Source organism: Oncorhynchus keta, chromosome 2 (assembly GCF_023373465.1).
Source record: "Oncorhynchus keta strain PuntledgeMale-10-30-2019 chromosome 2, Oket_V2, whole genome shotgun sequence".
NCBI classification, from domain to species: Eukaryota; Metazoa; Chordata; class Actinopteri; order Salmoniformes; family Salmonidae; genus Oncorhynchus; species Oncorhynchus keta.
Genome location: NC_068422.1, coordinates 23831343 through 23851263, shown reverse-complemented (window position 1 = coordinate 23851263; position 19921 = coordinate 23831343). Strand labels below are relative to the sequence as shown.

Genomic DNA, 19921 nt, shown 5'->3' with positions numbered 1-19921 from the left:
TGCGCTGAACAGGCGAGGCGCACTGGAGGCCTGGTGTGTGGTGCTGGAACTGGTGGTACTGGATCGAGGACACGCACAGGAAGCCTGGTGCGCGGAGCTGCTACCGGAGGACTGGTGTGTAGAGGTGGCTCTGGATAGACCGGACCGTGCAGGCGCACTGGAGCTCTTGAGCACCGAGCCTGCCCAAGCTTACCTGGCTCGATGCCCACTCTAGCCCGGCCAATAGGAAGGGCTGGTATGTGTCGCAGCTGGCTCTGCACCCGCACTGGAAACACCATGCGCTCCATAGCATAACACGGTGCCTGCCCGGTCTCTCTAGCCCAACGGTGAGCACAGGGAGTATGCGCAGGTTTCCTACCTGGCATAACTATTCTCCCTTTTAGCCCCCCCCCAATAAATTTTATGGGGTGACTTTCCGGTTTCCAACCGCGTCGCCGTGCTGCCTCCTCATACTTGTGCCTCTCCGCTTTAGCTGCTTCTATTTCCTCCTTGGGAAGGCAATATTCTCCCGGCTGCGCCCAGGGTCCTTTTCCATCTAATATCATCTCCCAAGACCAGAAGTCCTCATATTGCTGCTCCTCACAATTAACAGGGAGAGTAGGCTCAGGTCTGACTCCTGACTCTGCCACTCTCTCTCTGCGCTTTCCCCCGTTACCTACGGTTTTCGCTCTGTAAAGCCGTGCTTTCCTTTTCGATTCCATACGTGTATAGCCCTCTTCGCATTGCTGTAGGGAATCCCAGGCGGGCTCCTGCACTCGCTCTGGGTCGGCCGCCCACCTGTCGATTTCTTCCCACGTCGTATAATCCCTGCTTCTGCCGTCCATAACGTCCTCCTTTAGATCCTGCCAGTTCACACGCTGCTCGGTCTGTGAATGGTGGTGGGTGATTCTGTAACGAAGTTCGTCTGTTGTTTGAAGAGAGTCAGACCGAAATGCAGCGTGTAGGTTACTCATGACTTTTAATGAAGATAATGCGGTACATGAAATAACTGAAAATACAAAAACAACAAACGAGTGAAACTAATTACAGCCTATCTGGTGACTAACACAGAGACAGGTACAATCACCCACGAAATACAACGCGCACTCAGGCTACCTAAATACGGTTCCCAATCCGAGACAACGAGAATCAGCTGACTCCAATTAGGAATCGCCTCAGGCAGCCAAGCCTAACTAGACACACCCCTAATAATACACACTCCCAATTAATACAAACCCCAATACGAAATACAACATATAAACCCATGTCACACCCTGGCCTACCCAAACATATAACAAAAACACAAGATACAATGACCAAGGCGTGACAAAAGGCCCTTATTTTGTGTAGGTAACCGTAGGCCGATTTTCTTCATAACGCATTTCATATTTCTTAGAGCTCCACTTCTTTGTGTACATTCTACCATTTCTTTCACAACGCATTTTAAGCACGGCTATGATGAATTTTATTAGGGTTGCCAGAATGGAAAAAATGAAGGTATTCGATTGGGGAATGGGGATATATTTTTATGATGAGAATGTATAATACACACCATAATACACACACGTACACAAACAGTTACACACATATACACACACTCACTTTGTTTGAACTTATGTTATAGCCAACTCTTGACTTTTGTATGAATTAGTTGTAATGTCAGGCTATAGTCCAAGCTATGTTTTCCAATGGTGCGACTGCTGTCGGCATTCAAAGATTATCCAACTTGAATAAAGGCTTGGAGGTAAGGACGACAGCAGTAGTGTAGCCTACGGGCGATATGGATACCACTTATGATTTTGGATGGACGCGACCTTAAAGGTCCACAATGATGTCACCATTGCCCTTGATTCTAAGCAATGTTGTGCTGCTATTTTTATTGACTTGGCCAAAGCTTTTGATACCGTAGACCATTCCATTCTTGTGGGCCGGCTAAGGAGTATTGGTGTCTCTGAGGGGTCTTTGGCCTGGTTTGCTAACTACCTCTCTCAAAGATCAGAATTATCTGCTGTCTCAGCCACTGTCCGTCACCAAGCGTGTACCCCAAGGCTCCTTCCTAGGCCCCATGCTCTTCTCAATTTAAATCAACAACATAGCTCAGGCAGTAGGAAGCTGTCACATCCATTTATATGCAGATGATGTAGTCTTATACTCAGCTGGCCCTTCCCTGAATGTTGTTTTAAATGCTCTACAACAAAGCGTTCTTAGTGTCCAACAAGCTTTCTCTGCCCTTAACCTTGTTCTGAACACCTCCAAAACAAAGGGCATGTGGTTTGGTAAGAAGAATGCCCCTCTCCCCACAGGTTTGATTACTACCTCTGATGGTTTAGAGTTTGAGGTAATCCCCTTATACAAGTACTTTGGAGTATGGCTAGACGGTACACTGTCCTTATCTCAGCACATATCAAAGCTGCAGGCTAAAGTTACATCTAGACTTGGTTTCCTCTATCGTAATTGCTCCACTTTCACCCCAGCTGCTAAACTAACCTTTATTCAGATGACCGTCCTACCCATGCTAGATTACGGAGACGTAATTTATAGATCGGCAGGTAAGGGTGCTCTCGAGCGGCTAGATGTACTTTACCTTTTGGCCATCAGATTTGCCACCAATGCTCCTTATAGGACACATCACTGCACTCTATACTCTTCTGGAAAGTGGTCATCTCTGTATACCTGTCGCAAGACCCACTGGTTGATGCTTATTTATAAAACCCTCTTTGGCCTCACTTACCCCCATCTGAGATATCTATTGCAGCCCTCATCCTCCACATACAACACCCATTCTGCCAGTCACATTCTGTTAAAGGTCCCCAAAGTACACACATCGCTGGGTTACTCGTCTTTTCAGTTCGCTGCAGCTAGCAACTGGAACGAGCTGCAACAAACACTCAAACTGGACAGTTTTATCTCAATCCCTTCATTCAAAGACTCAATCATGGACATGCTTACTGACAGTTGGCTGCTTTGCGGGATGTATTGTTGTCTCTATCTTCTTGCCCTTTGTGCTGTTGTCTGTGCCAAAGAATGTTTGTACCATGTTGTGCTACTGCCATGTTATGCCACTACCATTTTGTTGTCATGTTGTGTTGCTACCATGCTGTGTTGTCCTGTGTTGCTGCCATGCTATGTTGTTGTCTTAGGTCTCACTTTATGTAGTTTTGTGTTGTCTCTCTTGTCGTGATGTGTGTTTTCTCCTATATTTTTATTTAATTTATTTTCTATTTTTAATCTCAGCCCATCCCCGCAAGAGGCCATTTGCCTTTTGGTAAGCCGTCATTATAAGAATGTGTCCTTGCCTAGCAACTGACTTGCCTAGCTAATTAAAGGTTAAATAAAAATAAATAAATGATAGCTTCGATGCAACCTAGATAGTTTTTATAGAGTTTTTACACTGCGCTGGACACACACTCTTGGTTGCATAGAAGCTACACTTATTGATATCTACATAGCGCATTGATATGAATCACACTGCTACTCTCTCATTTAGCTATTTGCGCCTTACGGGTTTTGGTTGTTGTGAATGGCTGTTCACATATGTAGATGTGTATTTTAACCCAATAATGGTTGAATTTAACAGTGGATAGCCAGTGAAAAATGCAATCTTCCAACAGCTGCATAGAGGGGATCCAAGACTATGGAAAAGTTTGAGGAAGTTCCTCCCTTCTAAACTTCTCAGTGGTATTGTGCTCCATACTGTCAAAAACAAGTTTAATTTTAGAAGACTATGAGTGGGGCTTTTATTGCTCAGTCTAATTTGTGCTGATAAAAGAAAAATGGACACATGCTCAAATTTGAACACTTTTGATAGACTTAAACAGCAACAAATTATCGAGATATTAAAGTGTCACCAACAAAAACATAAACTAGGCCTATAGCAAATGCAGCATATGGCATACATTGCTCACATGCAAATAGCCATTCCATGAGAGCAGCATTTATTTTTCAACTTGAAGCAACGAGCCCAATTAGTCTTCCATGACAAAAAGATAAACAACATAGGCTAATATATCCTAAGTTTTTGGGTTATACTCATGTAAAACAATTAGCCTAATCTGTCATGACTCTCGTGGGTTGAAGAAGGAGACCAAGGTGCAGCGTGGTAGGCGTTCATAATATTTATTAAACTGAACACTGCAACAAAGTAGAACAACGAACGCGCACAGTTCTGTCAGGCAGCTAAACAAAAGATAACTACCCACAAAACACAGGTGGGAAAATGTCTGCCTAAGTATGATTCCCAATCAGTGACAACGATAGACAGCTGTCCCTGATTGAGAACCATACACGGCCAAAACATAGAAATAAAGAAACTAGAATACCCACCCTAGTCACACCCTGGCCTAACCAAAATAGAGAATTAAAGCCTCTCTATGCCAGGGCGTGATATAATCGATATGTCCATGTCCTATTCTTGAAGATCAAGGGATTTCAATTAATTGGAATGCCTGGAAATCTGGCAGACTTTGGTTATTAATGCAAAGAAATAGCCTAATCATATTATTATACAGTTGAAGTTGGAAGTTTACATACACCTTAGCCAAATACACTTCAACTCAGTTTTTCACAATTCCTGACATTTAATCCTCGTAAAAATTCCCTGTCCTAGGTCAGTTAGGATCACCACTTTATTTTAAGAATGTGAAATGTCTGAATAATAGTAGAGATAATTATTTATTTATTTCATCACATTCCCAGTGGATCAGAAGTTAACATACACTCAATTAGTATTTTGTAGCATTGCCTTTAAATTGTTTAACTTGGGTCAAACTGTTCAGGTAGCCTTCCACCAGCTTCCCACAATAAATTGGGTGAATTTTGTCCCATTACTCCAGACAGAGCTGGTGTAACTGAGTCAGGTTTGTAGGCCTTTTGCCACAACTTTGGAAGTATGCTTGGGGTCATTGTCCATTTGGAGGACCCATTTGCAACAAAGCTTTAACTTCCTGACTGATGTCTTGAGATGTTGCTTCAATATATCCACATAATTTTCCTTCCTCATGATGCCATGTATTTTGTGAAGTGCACCAGCCCCTCCTGCAGCAAAGCACCCAGACAACATGATGCCCCCCCGCCGTGCTTCACGGTTGGGATGGTGTTCTTCGACTTGCAAGCCTCCCCCTTTTTCCTCTAAACATAACGATGGTCATTATGGCCAAACAGTTCTATTTTTGTTTCATCAGACCAGAGGACATTTCTCCAAAAGGTACGATCTTCGTCCCCATGTGCAGTTGCAAACCGTAGTCTGGCTTTTTTATGGCGGTTTTGGAGCAGTGGCTTCTTCCTTGCTGAGCGGCCTTCCAGGTTATGTCGATATAGGACTCGTTTTACTGTGGATATAGACACTTTTGTTCCTGTTTCCTCCAGCATCTTCACAAGGTCCTTAGCTGTTGTTCTGGGATTGATTTGCACATTTTGCACCAAAGTATGTTCATTTCTGAATGGTATGACGGCTGCGTGGTCCCATGGTGTTTATGGTGTACTATTGTTTGTACAGAGGAACGTGGTACCTTCAGGCGTTTGGAAATTTCTGCCAAGGATGAACCAGACTTGTGGAGGTCTACAATTATTTTTCTGAGGTCTTGGCTGATTTCTTTTGATTTTCCCATGATGTCAAGCAAAGAGGCACTGAGTTTGAAGGTAGGCCTTGAAAAAAATCCACAGGTACACCTCCAATTGACTCAAATGATGTCGATTAGCCTATCAGAAGCTTCTAAAGCCATACCATAATTTTCTGAAATTGTCCAAGCTATTTAAAGGCACAGTCAACTTAATGTATGTAAACTTCTGACCCACTGGAATTATGGTACAGTGAATTATATGTGAAATAATCTGCCTGTAAACAATTGTTGGAAAAATTACTTGTGTCATGCACAAAGTAAATTTCCTGCCTGACTTGCCAAAACTACAGTTTGTTAACAAGACATTTGTGGAGTGGTTGAAAAACGAGTTTGAATGACTCCAACCTAAGTGTATGTAAATTTCCGACTTCAACTGTATGTAGTAGAAAGTTATGGGTTAGAAGAAGCCTGCATAACCAACCTATAATGTAAAATGCAACATCCATTTATGGCTAGCTATGTAAACTCTAATATTTATTTATCCTACAATAGATGTCGTTGAATTGGTAATATTACATTTTGTAACCAAAAGTCATCTGATTATGTTTCTGACTTTTGGTAATCCAAAAGTTACGTTACTGATTACAATTTTGGACAGGTAACTAGTAGCTGTAACGGATTACATTTAGAAAGTAACCCACCCAACCATGGTTATCATTCATGCTAACATGTACAATATGAAATAATATGCCAACACAAATATTGTTTAACTCAAATGCCCACCTACATTATTATAGTACAAAGTACACAAAGTGCATTGGAACAGAAAGTTCCCTACTATTACACTTTTAGAGGGAATTTGGCTACACCCGTAATAACATCTGCTAAATATGTGTATTTTACCAATCAAATTTGATTTGATAACAATATACAGATGTCTGAGTGTGTCCAGCATCAAACAAATCCAGCATCATCTGGTTACAGCCTGAGCATGTTTTAGGCATATTTGGAGTGGTCCATTAATGTAAACTCTTAGAGATATAGCATGTCCCACCTGGTGTCTATTTATTTGGTTTTGGTTCCTTTATAGGTTTGGTCCATTAGTTAACAATACAACATGACACTGATTTCATACATACTGCTTTTCAATCATATATAAGACAAGATATTGGAAGGTCCCCCTGGTTACACCTTCTAATGCGTAAATACATCTACTTGTTTTAATTCGCTGCTTAATGTATAACTAGTTTTACCTTAGAATTACTGTAGCCTATTCTGTTTTGTTTGTCACTAAAAATTATGTTTTTATTGCTGTGTTTTTATTGCTGAGGTCTTATGATTTAGCAATTTGATGGTACCATAGTTAGAATATATTGGGTCAGAAGCTTTGACAAAGCTTTGATAATTCAGCATTTTTTAATTCTCTGTTTCTGAAAATAGGGTTTTTCTTACATATGAACAGACCCCCATACTTGTAGTTCCATCATCCTTTATCAATTTAGAGCACTAGTCTAGACAATTGTGGACTGTTTATATTTCTGACGTTATGTTTTAAGAATAACAATGGTAATTAAAATACATCAACAGATAGGAAATTGAGAGCAATGTTTTCCAATGGCAGGAAATTAAAATTAGCCCTAGCCTTTCAGCTACTCTCATAGCCACCAACAACATTTTAAAATTATGTCTGTCTTCTTTCTATGAGTGTGTTTCGATTGACACGAATGTCTACCGGGAGTATTAGCAGCAAGCACATTTAATTGAATTCAATGCTTGACATCTACATGCAGAAACACACTCTGTTTATTTACTTTGAGTAAATGGTTCTTGCCAAAAAATGTCAGGATTTAGCCTTGTTACTCTTTCATTGCAAATCTCGAGAGGTTGAAAGGACAATCTCCTTTTATAAAAGATTCTACACCTCTTTGATGAGGTATAGCCTAATGACTTGTATAATCATGGTGTGTGCAAGCATTTGTGTGCTCGCTGTGTTTCTCACATGCTGCTTTTCAATCATAAATAGGCCAAGATATTGGAAGGTCCCCCTATGCTGCATACGATATGATGCAGCGAGAAAGCGAGAAATGTGAAATGGAACATTGAGGAACATTGACCATTAATGTGCATATGTCAACATGTTAAAACATACCCAAACACATATATATTTAATGTTTGTGAAGAGTGGTTATTGTATACAAACCTGAGGCTTCTAATGGATAATGGGATGCTTTGTTATGTTACAAAAATGCTGTTTAAGTGGCTTACTTGAGGACGGTTCATCAGGACACCACAGAAATCCCTCTGTGAGTCACGTATAATATTGCAGAAGGAGTTTCCCTACAGAGTAGTTCACCGGGTTCGGTGTTGTTATATTTCAAAAGTTTTGTGGTACAATCTGTAAATTCTTAGATTGGAAATCTAAAATACCCATATTATATCTAATGTCTGTCTTTGATCTTTGTCCTCAGGTCAAACTTGTGGTGGTGTTGTACAAGGACTAAATGGAACGATAGAGAGTCCTGGCTTTCCCCATGGCTACCCAAACTATGCCAACTGTACCTGGATCATCATTACAGGAGAACGAAACAGGATACAGTTGTCATTTCACACCTTTGCTCTTGAAGAGGACTTTGACATAGTCTCCATTTATGATGGCCAACCGCAGCCAGGAAACCTGAAAATTAGGTAAGACTTTTACTTACTCATATGCAGTTTTATATGTATTCATTGGATTTGAGTGTTACAGTACTGTATTGTTGTAACTTTAGTGGTCCTGTGTGGCACTAGCAATGCTAAGGATATTATCATGCTGACATGACTGATGCCAGTATATACATTTTGGCCTGTTAAGTGATACATACTTTAGTTGTGTAGTGTTGAACATTCATATGTACTCACTGAATAGTTATATTGATGTTATAAGGGCACTCATTCATTCCAACTGTACCTAAAGTACCACAGGGCTTCTTTATCTAGCCATAAAAGAGAAAATCAACTGAAAACGTAAAATTCCCATCAGGACCCTTCTGAAACAAGTAAACATTTGTAACGCCATGCAGGCTAAACTGCATCCCTGTGGTTGCCAAGGTTGCACTTACCAGGTTTGAAGTATGCCAATAGGTTGGTACGGGAGGCACCCTCTTGGCGTTGAAGTAAGTAATGGGGATCTGCGATCGAAAAAGACAATCTCAAAATACTTGTCCTCCAAGTGAAAATGGAATGCCTTAATTCAGATGCAGGATTGTTTTTGTAAAAGCATACACATTATTAACACAACTTTGCATAAAGATGGTGAAGTGAAACTAATGCTGCTGAAAAGTATTTACCAAGTAAATATGTGAGTAGTATTATAAAGTGTTTACCAACTCAGTGGCCTTCTAGTTTGATTGTCTGTCCAGAGATTGGAAGGTTGGGAGTTCGATCCCCGTTTGAGTTATACCAAAGACTGAAAATGGTACCTGCTGCATCTCTGCTTGGCAATCAGCATGACGGAGATAGATTGTTGGTAGGGCCCTGCGATTATATAGCGTCCTGTCTAGGGGGTGTACTAGTACATCAAACTGCCTCACGGTACCGAAACAGGAGAGCACTTTCCGGATAACACAAGCCAAGGCTCGTGCAAGGCTACTTACTTAATGAATATAAATTGTTAGACAGAGCACCCGCTCAATGTGATTCCATGTATTATTGACTAGATCAGTGAAAATGTCAGTCAGTCTCTTAGCCAATGGGAAAATACCAGGCTAATGATAATTATACATTTTATTATACAGCTCTCAAGGTCAAGACAACAAAGTTTTAAAGGACATGCAAATACATCAACTTGTGTGGAAAAGTACAGTGCATTCGTAAAGTATTCAGACCCTGACACGTTCTGACTTTTATTTCCTTTGTTTTGTCATTATTTGGTATGGTCAGGGCGTGAGTTGGGTGGGCAGTCTATGTTTGTTTTTCTATGATTTGGGTATTTCTATGTTTCGGCCTAGTATGGTTCTCAATCAGAGGCAGGTGTCATTAGTTGTCTCTGATTGAGAATCATACTTAGTTAGCCTGGGTTTCACTGTGTGTTTGTGGGTGATTGTTCCTGTCTCTGTGTTTGCACCAGATAGGGCTGTTTTGGGTTTTCACGTTTCTTGTTTTGTTAGTTTGTTCATGTGTAGAGTCTTTATTAAAGAACCATGAATAGAAACCACGCTGCATTTTGGTCCGCCTCTCCTTCAAGTCAAGAAAACCGTTACAGACCCCTTCTCTTTTTCCACATTTTGTTACGTTACAGCCTTATTTTTAATCAATCTACACACAATACTCAATAATGACAAAGCAAAAAAAGGTTTTTAGAAATACCTTATTTATGTAAGTATTCAGACTCTTTGCTATGAGACTCAAAATTGAGTTCAGGTGCATCCTGTTTCCATTGATCATCCTTGAGATGTTTCTACAACTTGATTGGAGTCCATCTGTGGTAAATTCAATTGATTGGACATGATTTGGAAAGCCACACACCTGTCTATATAAGGTCCACCAATCAGGCCTTTATGGTAGAGATGCCAGACGGAAGCCACGCCTCAATAAAAGGCCAAATGGTACATAAATTACTCTCAGACCATGAGAAACAAGATTTTCTTTGGCCTGAATGCCAAGCGTAACGTCTGTAGGAAACCTGGCACCATCCCTAAAGTGAAGCATACTGTTGGCAGAATCATGTTGTGGCGATGTTTCTAATGGCAGGAACTGGGAGACTAGTCAGGATCGAGCGAAAGATGAATGGAGCAAAGTACAGAGAGCTCCTCGATGAAAACCTGCTCCAAAGCACTCTGCCCAGTCTGAGGTCCTAAGGTTCACCTTCCAACAGGACAACAATTCAAAGCACACAGCCAAGACAACGCAGGAGTGGCTTTGGTTCAAGTCTCTGAATGTCCTTTAAAGGTCCAGCTAGAGCCTGGATTTGAACCTGATCAAACATCTCTGGAGAGACCTGAAAATACCTGTGCAGCGACGCTTCCCATCCAACCTGACAGGGCTTGAAAGGATCTGCAGAGAATAATGGGAGAAACTCCTCAAATACAGGTGTGCCAAGCTTGTAGCATCATACGCAAGAAGACTTGAGGCTGTAATCCCTGTCAAAGGTGCTTCAATAGAGTACTGAGTCTGAATACCTATGTAAATATGATATTTCAGTCTGTTATTTGTAAAACATTTATAAAAATGTCTAAAAACATGGTTTTACTTTGTCATTATGAGGTGTTTTGTGTAGATTGATGAAAAAAATGTTTTAATCCATTTTAGAATAAGGCTGTAACGTAACAAAATGTGAAATGTCGAGGGGTCTGAATAATTGCCAAATGCACTATAAGTGTGTGCACTGCAACACACAAGCAAAATCACTAGTGATGTACATTAAACAGCAAGAAATTAGAAAACCGAAAAATATACTTAACATTTTTTTATCTTACGAGTTTAACCAAAAGACCGATCTGAGAAGATACATTTTAATCAAGCCTTTTAAAAACATTGACCAAGTCTGAGTTACAGACAGAGACAGGGAGAGAGCTCCCGATTGTCGAAGCCGCTTGAGAGAAAAGTTCCCACTAAATTTCTGTCTGGTAAAGGCTCAATGCACTCCATCTGGTATTCACAACCTTCTCTTTCAATTTAATTTAGGTGTGTGTGTGAAGACATGGAAAACTGTTAATAGTCACACACCTCATACTGTGTGACATGAAGTGTTGATGTCATTACTTCAGGGAAATAACTAGCATAAGCAGGTCATTAAACGGGCAAAGATCACTTGCTATATGATCTCTTCAGACTCTGTAAAGGGGGCTTTCTTTACCCCGTCCTCCTTTTCACCAATGGCTCTTTATCATTTAGGATTTAGTAGTATGGCAATGCAATTCTGTGTTTATGCTAATTAAACACAAGGCATTACCAGAGGGTTTGGAGCGATGCTCCAGTGACAAGCAGTATCCGTCTCTGGTGAACCTCTCCTTGGCTGAGATGGGACTCTACATCTGTGTCTGTGGAGAGTGACAAACACTGCTCACCATGACTGCAGTGTCAAACTTTATAACACTGTGGGTTTCGACCTATAAACGCTGCCTGCTACCATCACAGTTGCCCTCTCTGTCTGTCTCCTCAGCTCCAAAAATGTACCCATTACCTCTAAGATGCTGGCTGGTAACAGTGACTTAACGCCACAAGGTGTCAGTGAAACCTAAATTCCTGTGTTTTTTATACTAATGAAATGCATCAAATATATATAACAGTATAGCCTACAGTCAGCAAGGAAAATAGGGCGGGCAAAGATAACCAGTGATTTGAACAAATCCAACACAGGAGAATAGGGATTCAAGCTAGCTGAACTGAGTAAGCATGGGTAGGATGTGGAGGAAGTGGCGTTGCCCTGTTGGTTGCATTGCTGCATTGGATCATTTCATAAGCTTTTTTATTCATGTCTCAGAATGGTATCAAAAGTTGAAGGCATTTAAAAAAAATAAAGTCAACAAATAGTGCCATAGCAGCAAGACACAACTGTACAGTACTGTAGGCCCACAACAAACAACGTATTGAGCTGTATTGAGTTGAGCTCTATGAATAAAGACAACAGTCTTGGGAAAGTAGAGATAAACACCACTTCACTAGAGATGAAGACTTCATATTCATTGAAAGAGAGCAGTAGCACTTTGCAGGTCTGAAAGTGAATAAAGGTCGCTGGAACAGTCATTCAAAAGAGAACATGCTGGCCACACCCAGGCCGACTGGCATTTCTGACTGATAGGAGGCATTACGCTGCACAGATTTCCTCCACATGAAGCAGCTGTTATGTTGCATATGCTGTCCTTTGAGAATGATACTTCCCCTGACCTTTGAATAACATACTGATACCTGAACATGTGCAGACTATGGATGCAAGTGAAAGGGAGTTTGCCTGTGCATTGTAAAGAGATGGAAGCCTACTGTGTATTGTAGTGAAGGAGTACATATCTTACTGTTAATTATTATTGCAATAGACTTGAATAACCTTTCTTCTTTCTTACATTAATACTTTTTCACAATAGTTTTCAAACCATTTCAGATGTATTCCTTATTTTGAATGACAAATGGCACCCTATTTACCTATGTATTTACATAGGCTGTCAAAGTGAAGGAACTAATTCATTACTATGTAGTGACAGTGTAGGTACCCTCTGTGGTCTAAGTGAACATATCTCATGTTTGGCTGAATCTTTGGCTGAATCTAATATCTCACTGGCACAGGCGTAATTGAAAATATGTACTAGTGATTTCTAGGGTGAGAAATAGCTTCTTTGCACCTGAAGACAGGCGATAACCGCAGTGCTGGATGGAATAAGAGCAAACACTTATTTCAGTTATATTAAAACCAGGAAAATCTGGAGGGCCCCTTGCTGATTACAGACTCATAATTTTAATACATTTTGACAATAATATAATAACAAAGCTCTTAAGCAATAGAATGGCAAAGTCTTACCAGACTTGAAACGTTTAAAAATAGACTTCAATTTAATACAATACGCAAAAAAAGATATAGATTTATCAATAATGGCTGTTGATGCTGAAAAGGCTTTTGACCGTCTTGAATTGCCTTTTCTATTCAAAACTTTGGACGCTTTCAACTTTCCAGCTGAAATAATAAATGTAATACAAATATTATATGAATGTAATAAATACACAAATAATACATTATCTGATGAAATTGCTTTAGAAAGAGGCACAAGACAGGGAGGTCCTATCTCCACCCTCCTGTTTCCAATGGCAATTGAACCGCTTGCAGAAAGAATTAAACAGGACCCAAACGTAACAGGTATCAATCAGTATTGGTAAGCATAAATATAAACTAAACTTATTTTCAAATTATCTCCTGATATACCTGACTGATATAGAAAACGCAATGCCCACCTTGCTAAAATATATTTTAAGAATATTCTAAAATCTCAGGATATAAAATTTACGTGAAAAAAACAACAAAATAATGGCAATAGGAAAAATAAAACATTTAACTCATGAGCTACAAAAATGTAAGTGGACCACAAAAAAAAAAAAACTTACTAAGACAACAAACAACAACTATATAAAGATAACTTTATCTCATTACTCAACAAAATGAAAGCTGATGTAATTAAATAGAACAATCTTCCCATAAATATCATAGAGTAAACCTCTTCAGAATAACATGGCTCCCAAAGTGTTTATATTTATTCTAGGTAATACCAATTGCCCCACCAAAGACATTTGAAAAAAAAGTAACAGACTTTATATTAAACGTCTTCGACAACGACCAATATCACTCCTTTAAAACACAACCCTATCGAACAATCCTTGAATAGCTTTTCTCAATTCAGCTATAAATTGATCCACATGGTAAACTAAAGAACCCGTAAACGACTTGGTAATAAGAAATACATTTACAGTATTTCCATGACAGAATTTAAAAAGCTATTTTGGACTGACCAATCTAGATATTTTCAAATACATGGAAAAAAAAGGTTTCATATCACAAAATTTGGAAAAGTTTGGACATCAGAGCAATCTTGAGGGAATCTATTTGTATCATGTTTCAGGTAAGACCCAGATGCAGACAGTGTCTGTCACGCCCTAACCATAGTTTGCTTTGTATGTTTATATGTTTTGTTTGGTCAGGGTGTGATCTGAGTGGGCATTCTATGTTGTATGTCTAGTTTGTCTGTTTCTGTGTTTGGCCTGATATGGTTCTCAATCAGAGGCAGGTGTTAGTCATTGTCTCTGATTGGGAACCATATTTAGGTAGCCTGTTTTGTCGTTGTGGGTGATTGTCTATGTGTAGTGTTTGTGTCAGCACATTTCGTATATAGCTTCACGGTCATTGTTCATTTATTGTTTTGTTCAGTTTACTTTGTGTTTTCGTCATCCATTAAAATGATGCATTCACACCACGCTGCGCTTTGGTCCACTTCTTACGACGATTGTGACAGTGTCGAAGAAACAAGCGTTTATTACTCTACAGGGGCAGCAAAAAAGAGGTCAAGGGCAGGCAGAGGTCAGTAATCCAGATAGGGTGCAAAAGGTCCAGAACGGCAGGCAGTCTCAGGTTCAGAGCAGGCAGGGGTCAATAATCCAGTGTGGAGTGGCAAGGTACAGAACCCGCAGGCAGGCTCAGGGTCAGGGCAGGCAGAAAGGTCCAAACTGGGAAAAAATAGAAAACAGGACAGGAGCAAGGGGAAAACTGCGAGTAGGTTTCACGAAACAAACAAACTGGTAACAGACAAACAGAGAACACAGGTATAAATACACTGGGGATAATGGGGAAGATGGGCAACACCTGGAGGGGGGTGGAGACAAGCACAAAGACAGGTGAAACAGATCAGGTTGTGACAATTTGAGTCAGAAAATTATATGATACGTAACAAAATAACTGATATTGGCACAAGATATAGGGAATGTTGGAACATAACTAACAAAATAGAGACAAATTTCCCAAATTACACAGCACAATGGCAGTCCTGTCTTAAGTTTAAAACTAACAATGACTCAATAATCCATGCCTTCTGGGAATGCAATAATGTCCAAAAGTTATGGGCGGAGTTAGAAAGTTGCCTGTCAGAATTTGTACAATGTAAATTTACTTTCAATCCGTCTGTCGGCATGTTTCAATATATGGCATATGAGGGTGCAGTGAGATACCAGATGGGTTGGAGGGTACTATTCTCGTCAATCATCTTGAAAAAAATGTATACTTAAAAACGGTAAAATTAACCAATCCTCCATCAGTAACACAATGGAAAGGTCAAATGCTTTATTATCTAAATGGTTAAAGTGTGTGGGCGAAGGAGAGAAACAAAATGGTGCAGTTTGAGGCCATGTGGCTGAGAGTGATGCGGGAACTGGAGTTGGGGTGAGCAGGTGGGTCTGGGCATGTGTGATGTTTGTATGTGTGTGTTTTGTATTGTTTAAAAAAAGTCATAATAACATCAGAACAGAACATGCTATAGATTTTGAGAACACTATGTTCTGGCTTATTTAAAATTTACTGGCATTAGGCCTCATGGTACAAAACAATAGGCTGGGGAGCACCTCCTACTGGAGAGTTGATCTACACCTATTCTTTTGGTCTCCCATCCAGTGTTTAACCAAGCCCAGCACTGCTGAGCTTTTATATTTGTCACTGACATATGCTAAATATGTGTACACAACCAATAACATTTGATTTGTATTTGATTACTACTGTGCTATTGTGAGAATGATTATTGAGATACGTCTTAATAACTAAATATATTCACTGTTGCTACCAAAATTATTCCAAAAAGTAGGTTTAAGAGAGCAAATGAAATGTAACCATTATTTCAAGTCATATATCCTAAATGATAGTATTTAGGCCTATATAGCATTTGCTAAGTCATCAACAGCTATCATTTCAATTCAACACAGGGTTTAGTGCTCCTGAGTGGCGCAGCGGTCTAAGGCACTGCATCTCTAGTGCAAGTGACATCACTGCAGTATCTGGTTCAAATCCAGGCTGCATCTCATCCGGCCGTCATTAGGAGTTGCATAGGGCGGCATACAATTGGCCAAGTGTCATCCGGGGTAGGCCGTCATTTTAAATAAGAATTTGTTCTTAAGCGTTGTGAACCAAATACAATTTAATATTAACTTTGTAGTACAATAGATGGCCAAAAGTTATGACTATTTTACAAACTAATGTAAGAGTATTTATTTAACCTTCAAATTAGTAGTACAACCATGGCCACATTTTGAGGTTACTGTTATTATGTCTTCTTATGTAATCATAGAACGTGTGCATGTTCAACATAGCATGCAAATGCCACAGGTCTGTGGAAATCTTCACAATTGCTGTAATAATCTGAACAGCATTGATCACTTGCACTATTTACATTTAATGTAATCTCAACTGCAATCCAGGTAATTTGGCTGTGCTATTAGATGAAGCACTGGGATAACACATTAAGTTGTTGTATAAAAACAAAATATCTGACACTGTATTCCCATTTGAAATTAGTTTTGCTTTGATAGGGTTGAAAGCGCAGTGATAACACATTTAGATGACAACTAAACAAAAAATCTGACATTTTTCCATTGGAATTTAGTTGTTCTTTTAGATGGTTTAAAGCGCAGTGATAACACATTGGGAATTCAACAAACTTCTGGCTGTCTTTTTTTGTAGGTGAATAAAGGTTGAAATCCACATCTCAACTAAATATTACCCAAATGTCCACGTTGAAATTACGTGGTGTGTCCAGTGGGTCTCTTTTGAACAGTACAGCACAGGATAGTACAGTACAATAAAGCACATCACAGTAGAGTTCAGTAAAGTACAGTAGAGTTCAGTACAGTAATAAAAATAATAATAATAATATATGTATTTTATATAGCGCTTTTCATTACAAAGAGAATCTGAAAGATGCTGTAAAAACAAACAAAACAAATGTAGTGTCACGCCATGGTCGAACTATTTTGTGTTTATCTTCATGTTTGGGTCAGGCCAGGGTGTGGCATGGGGTTTTTGTATTGTGGTGTGTTTTGTCTTGGGGTTTTGGTATGTATTGGGATTGTAGCTAGTGGGGTGATCTAGCAGTCACAGACAGTCAAGTCTATGGCTGTCTGGAGTGGTTCTCAATCAGAGGCAGGTGTTTATCGTTGTCTCTGATTGGGAACCATATTTAGGCAGCCATATTCTTTGGTTGGTTTGTGGGTGATTGTCCTTAGTGTCCTTGTAACGGTCTAGTGTTAGTTTGCACCAGTTTAGGCTGTTTCGATTTTCATTAAGTTTATTGTTTTTGTAGTGTTTGTGTTTAGTGTGTTTTTTCATTAAACATGGATCGCAATCTACACGCTGCGTTTTGGTCCGACTCTCCTTCACCACACCTAGAAAACCGTTACATGTAGAGATCTGGCAGGTCTTGGTCGATGGTCTTCCACAGCTTCAGATGATAAGGTGTTGGTCAGCCAGGCAGTTCAGAAAGGCTGGGATGTAGCGCAGGCGGAGCGAGCTTTGATGCCACAGAGAAGGAGCAGCGTTGGTTAGTTATTTAGGCCCGAGCTCTTTATCTCCTCCTCCTCCTCTGTACTGTCGGTAGGCTGGATAGTCCACTATCCAAATGTAGCACCCACCTTGGTGATGCTTCGGTAGCTTAAAGCTCCAGAAAGACCACTACACCTCGGCAGTAGTCAGGAAACAGTCCCCTATGAGGCGGGCCTTGCTCAACCCCTCACACTTCGTTCATGCAAACGGGACAAGTGGAAAAAAGGTGAAAAAAAGATGGTGCTGTAATGATGCATCATTCAAGTGATTGCATAGCCTGCTAGCTAGCTAGCTAACTATCTAGCCAAGCAGGGGAAAAAACAGACTTTCCATTAGTCTAGTAACTCCATGGACCAAAACCACCAGATAGATACTGTAGCTCTGAAAAACTCAAGAAGTCATGAAAAATGCTATAAAAATACTTAAAACAAAATATTTACAAATGTACTGTACTGAACTATATTCTACTCCAGGATTCCCCAAACTCAGATTTGGTAAAATAATTCTGAGTTTTAATCACTTAATAATTCATAAACAAAAATGTATATAAGTTAAAACACTAACTAATTGGTAGGTCTAACTTTACTTGGTCTATACATCTGTGAACATTCATTTTCCCTCCTCATGAGGGAGATAAGTTAGAACATACCTTAAAGATATGTGGGTTTTTGGTAACAGAATTACGAAGAGTAAGGCAATATTTCTTAAACTTACGGAGGCTAATAATTTAAAGAGCAGCAGTGTGTCTACAGTAAAGCTTTAAGCAGCTATTTGTACTCTGAGTTGAACTAATAGCATTTCATCACCTTTGAAGCAGGATGCACTGTTGTTTTATCACACAGAGGGTTTGTATTGCCCATCACTTTTTTCTCCTTGTAATCTTGATTCAAAAGTGGTCAGAGTTTGCCACTTGGCTGGAGTGTCTTCAAATTATTTGCCTCTTCATTGCTGACTTCACGAGTGCATGAATAAATGATTTCTCCAACACTGGATAATATCCTTGTAAGCTTGTGACACTGTTTTAATTGCTTCTGCCACGTTATATGGACAGTGGCAGAACAAATATACAAATGCAAAATAAACGTATAGTGTATGAGTACATCGCATGGCCGTGCAGTATCCTAGGCTATTACTCTACAACAGACAGTATATTATGTACATTTTTAGAAATGTGTGTGCCTTTTTCATATTTTTCGTTGCAGAATGCATGTTGGTCAGGAGGTTGAAATCAACGCAGTTTGAGACCTACACTGTTGGTATTTCACTGATAGCATTACGCTATTCTGTTGGAGACATACTAAAAGCACATAATTACATGTTTGCAACACTGTTGACTCACATGAGATTTTGACCCACATAAGATTTAACATAATGTTCTCCAGCTGTTCTGTTGTAATACATACAATGCTTATTAATTAGAAAGACATGATAAAAGGCAGGTTGGAGTTGATTTCCATGGTTCGTAATCCAAAGAGAAATTTACTATTTTGGTTATCGCTATAGCTTACATGAAATGTTTGTATAGTAGATTGATCTAGCACTTCTCTAAACCTCTGAGGCAATCAAATTAAGATATTTACATTCTCCTCTAGGGTGTGCTTCATTGCCAAACAAGAAAAGAGCATCTGAAGGGCCAGTGGATAAGGATTTCTGCTTGGAAATGGGAGATTGAGATGCCTTTTCTGTGTAGGGTCTGCAGAAGATGTGTGGATGAGGCTTTCATTTCACAGCGGCTTTACATACAGTAGTGCTGATATGTTCTCAGAGGTAATGACCTCCACTACTTGCAGTAGCTAGACTTAAAATCTAAATCTTCGGTTCTATAGTGAAGCACTGTCATTAGTATCACTACTTCACTACAAGAGGAAACTTGGAAAGCTCTGGGATCTATAAACAAGATAATTGTTTAAACAAATAAAGCAGCTACTCATAGTTGAATATTAACCAATATACAAACTGTGTTGTATTCAGTAGCATGCTTTGAAAGAAAAATAAATAATTCCCTTAATGAACTCTCAAAGAGAATAAAAAATGCTGTTAATAGGTTTCCACCATCTCGTTCCCCTCATCCCTCAAAGTGGAGCTTTGAGAAAGTCAACATCTCAGTGTTTTCCATTTGTCTTTCTTGCGCAGTAGTCTTGGTTCAGTTACATCACACTTGTCTACTACAGTTCTTTATCAACTCTGATTCTTCTTCCTTTGTTTGCTCCCACCCCACCATCTACAGCAAGGCCTACCTCTCCACTACTGATAAAAGAATAACCCTGTCATTACACAGTCACTACTCACAGGCCCAGAGCATAGTTTTACTTTCATCCAAGAAACTGGCACCAACGTTGGCACTTAAGTG

At 39.7% G+C, this 19921-nt stretch overlaps 1 protein-coding gene across 1 annotated transcript in view; it reads left to right on the top strand.

The window, feature by feature from the left end:
• LOC118398274 (CUB and sushi domain-containing protein 1-like) overlaps positions 1–19921 on the top strand; it is a 490495-nt gene that overhangs the window by 159190 nt on the left and 311384 nt on the right. Inside the window, 1 exon segment of the mRNA XM_035793460.2 lies at positions 8006–8222. Coding sequence (XP_035649353.1) covers positions 8006–8222 — 217 coding nt within the window.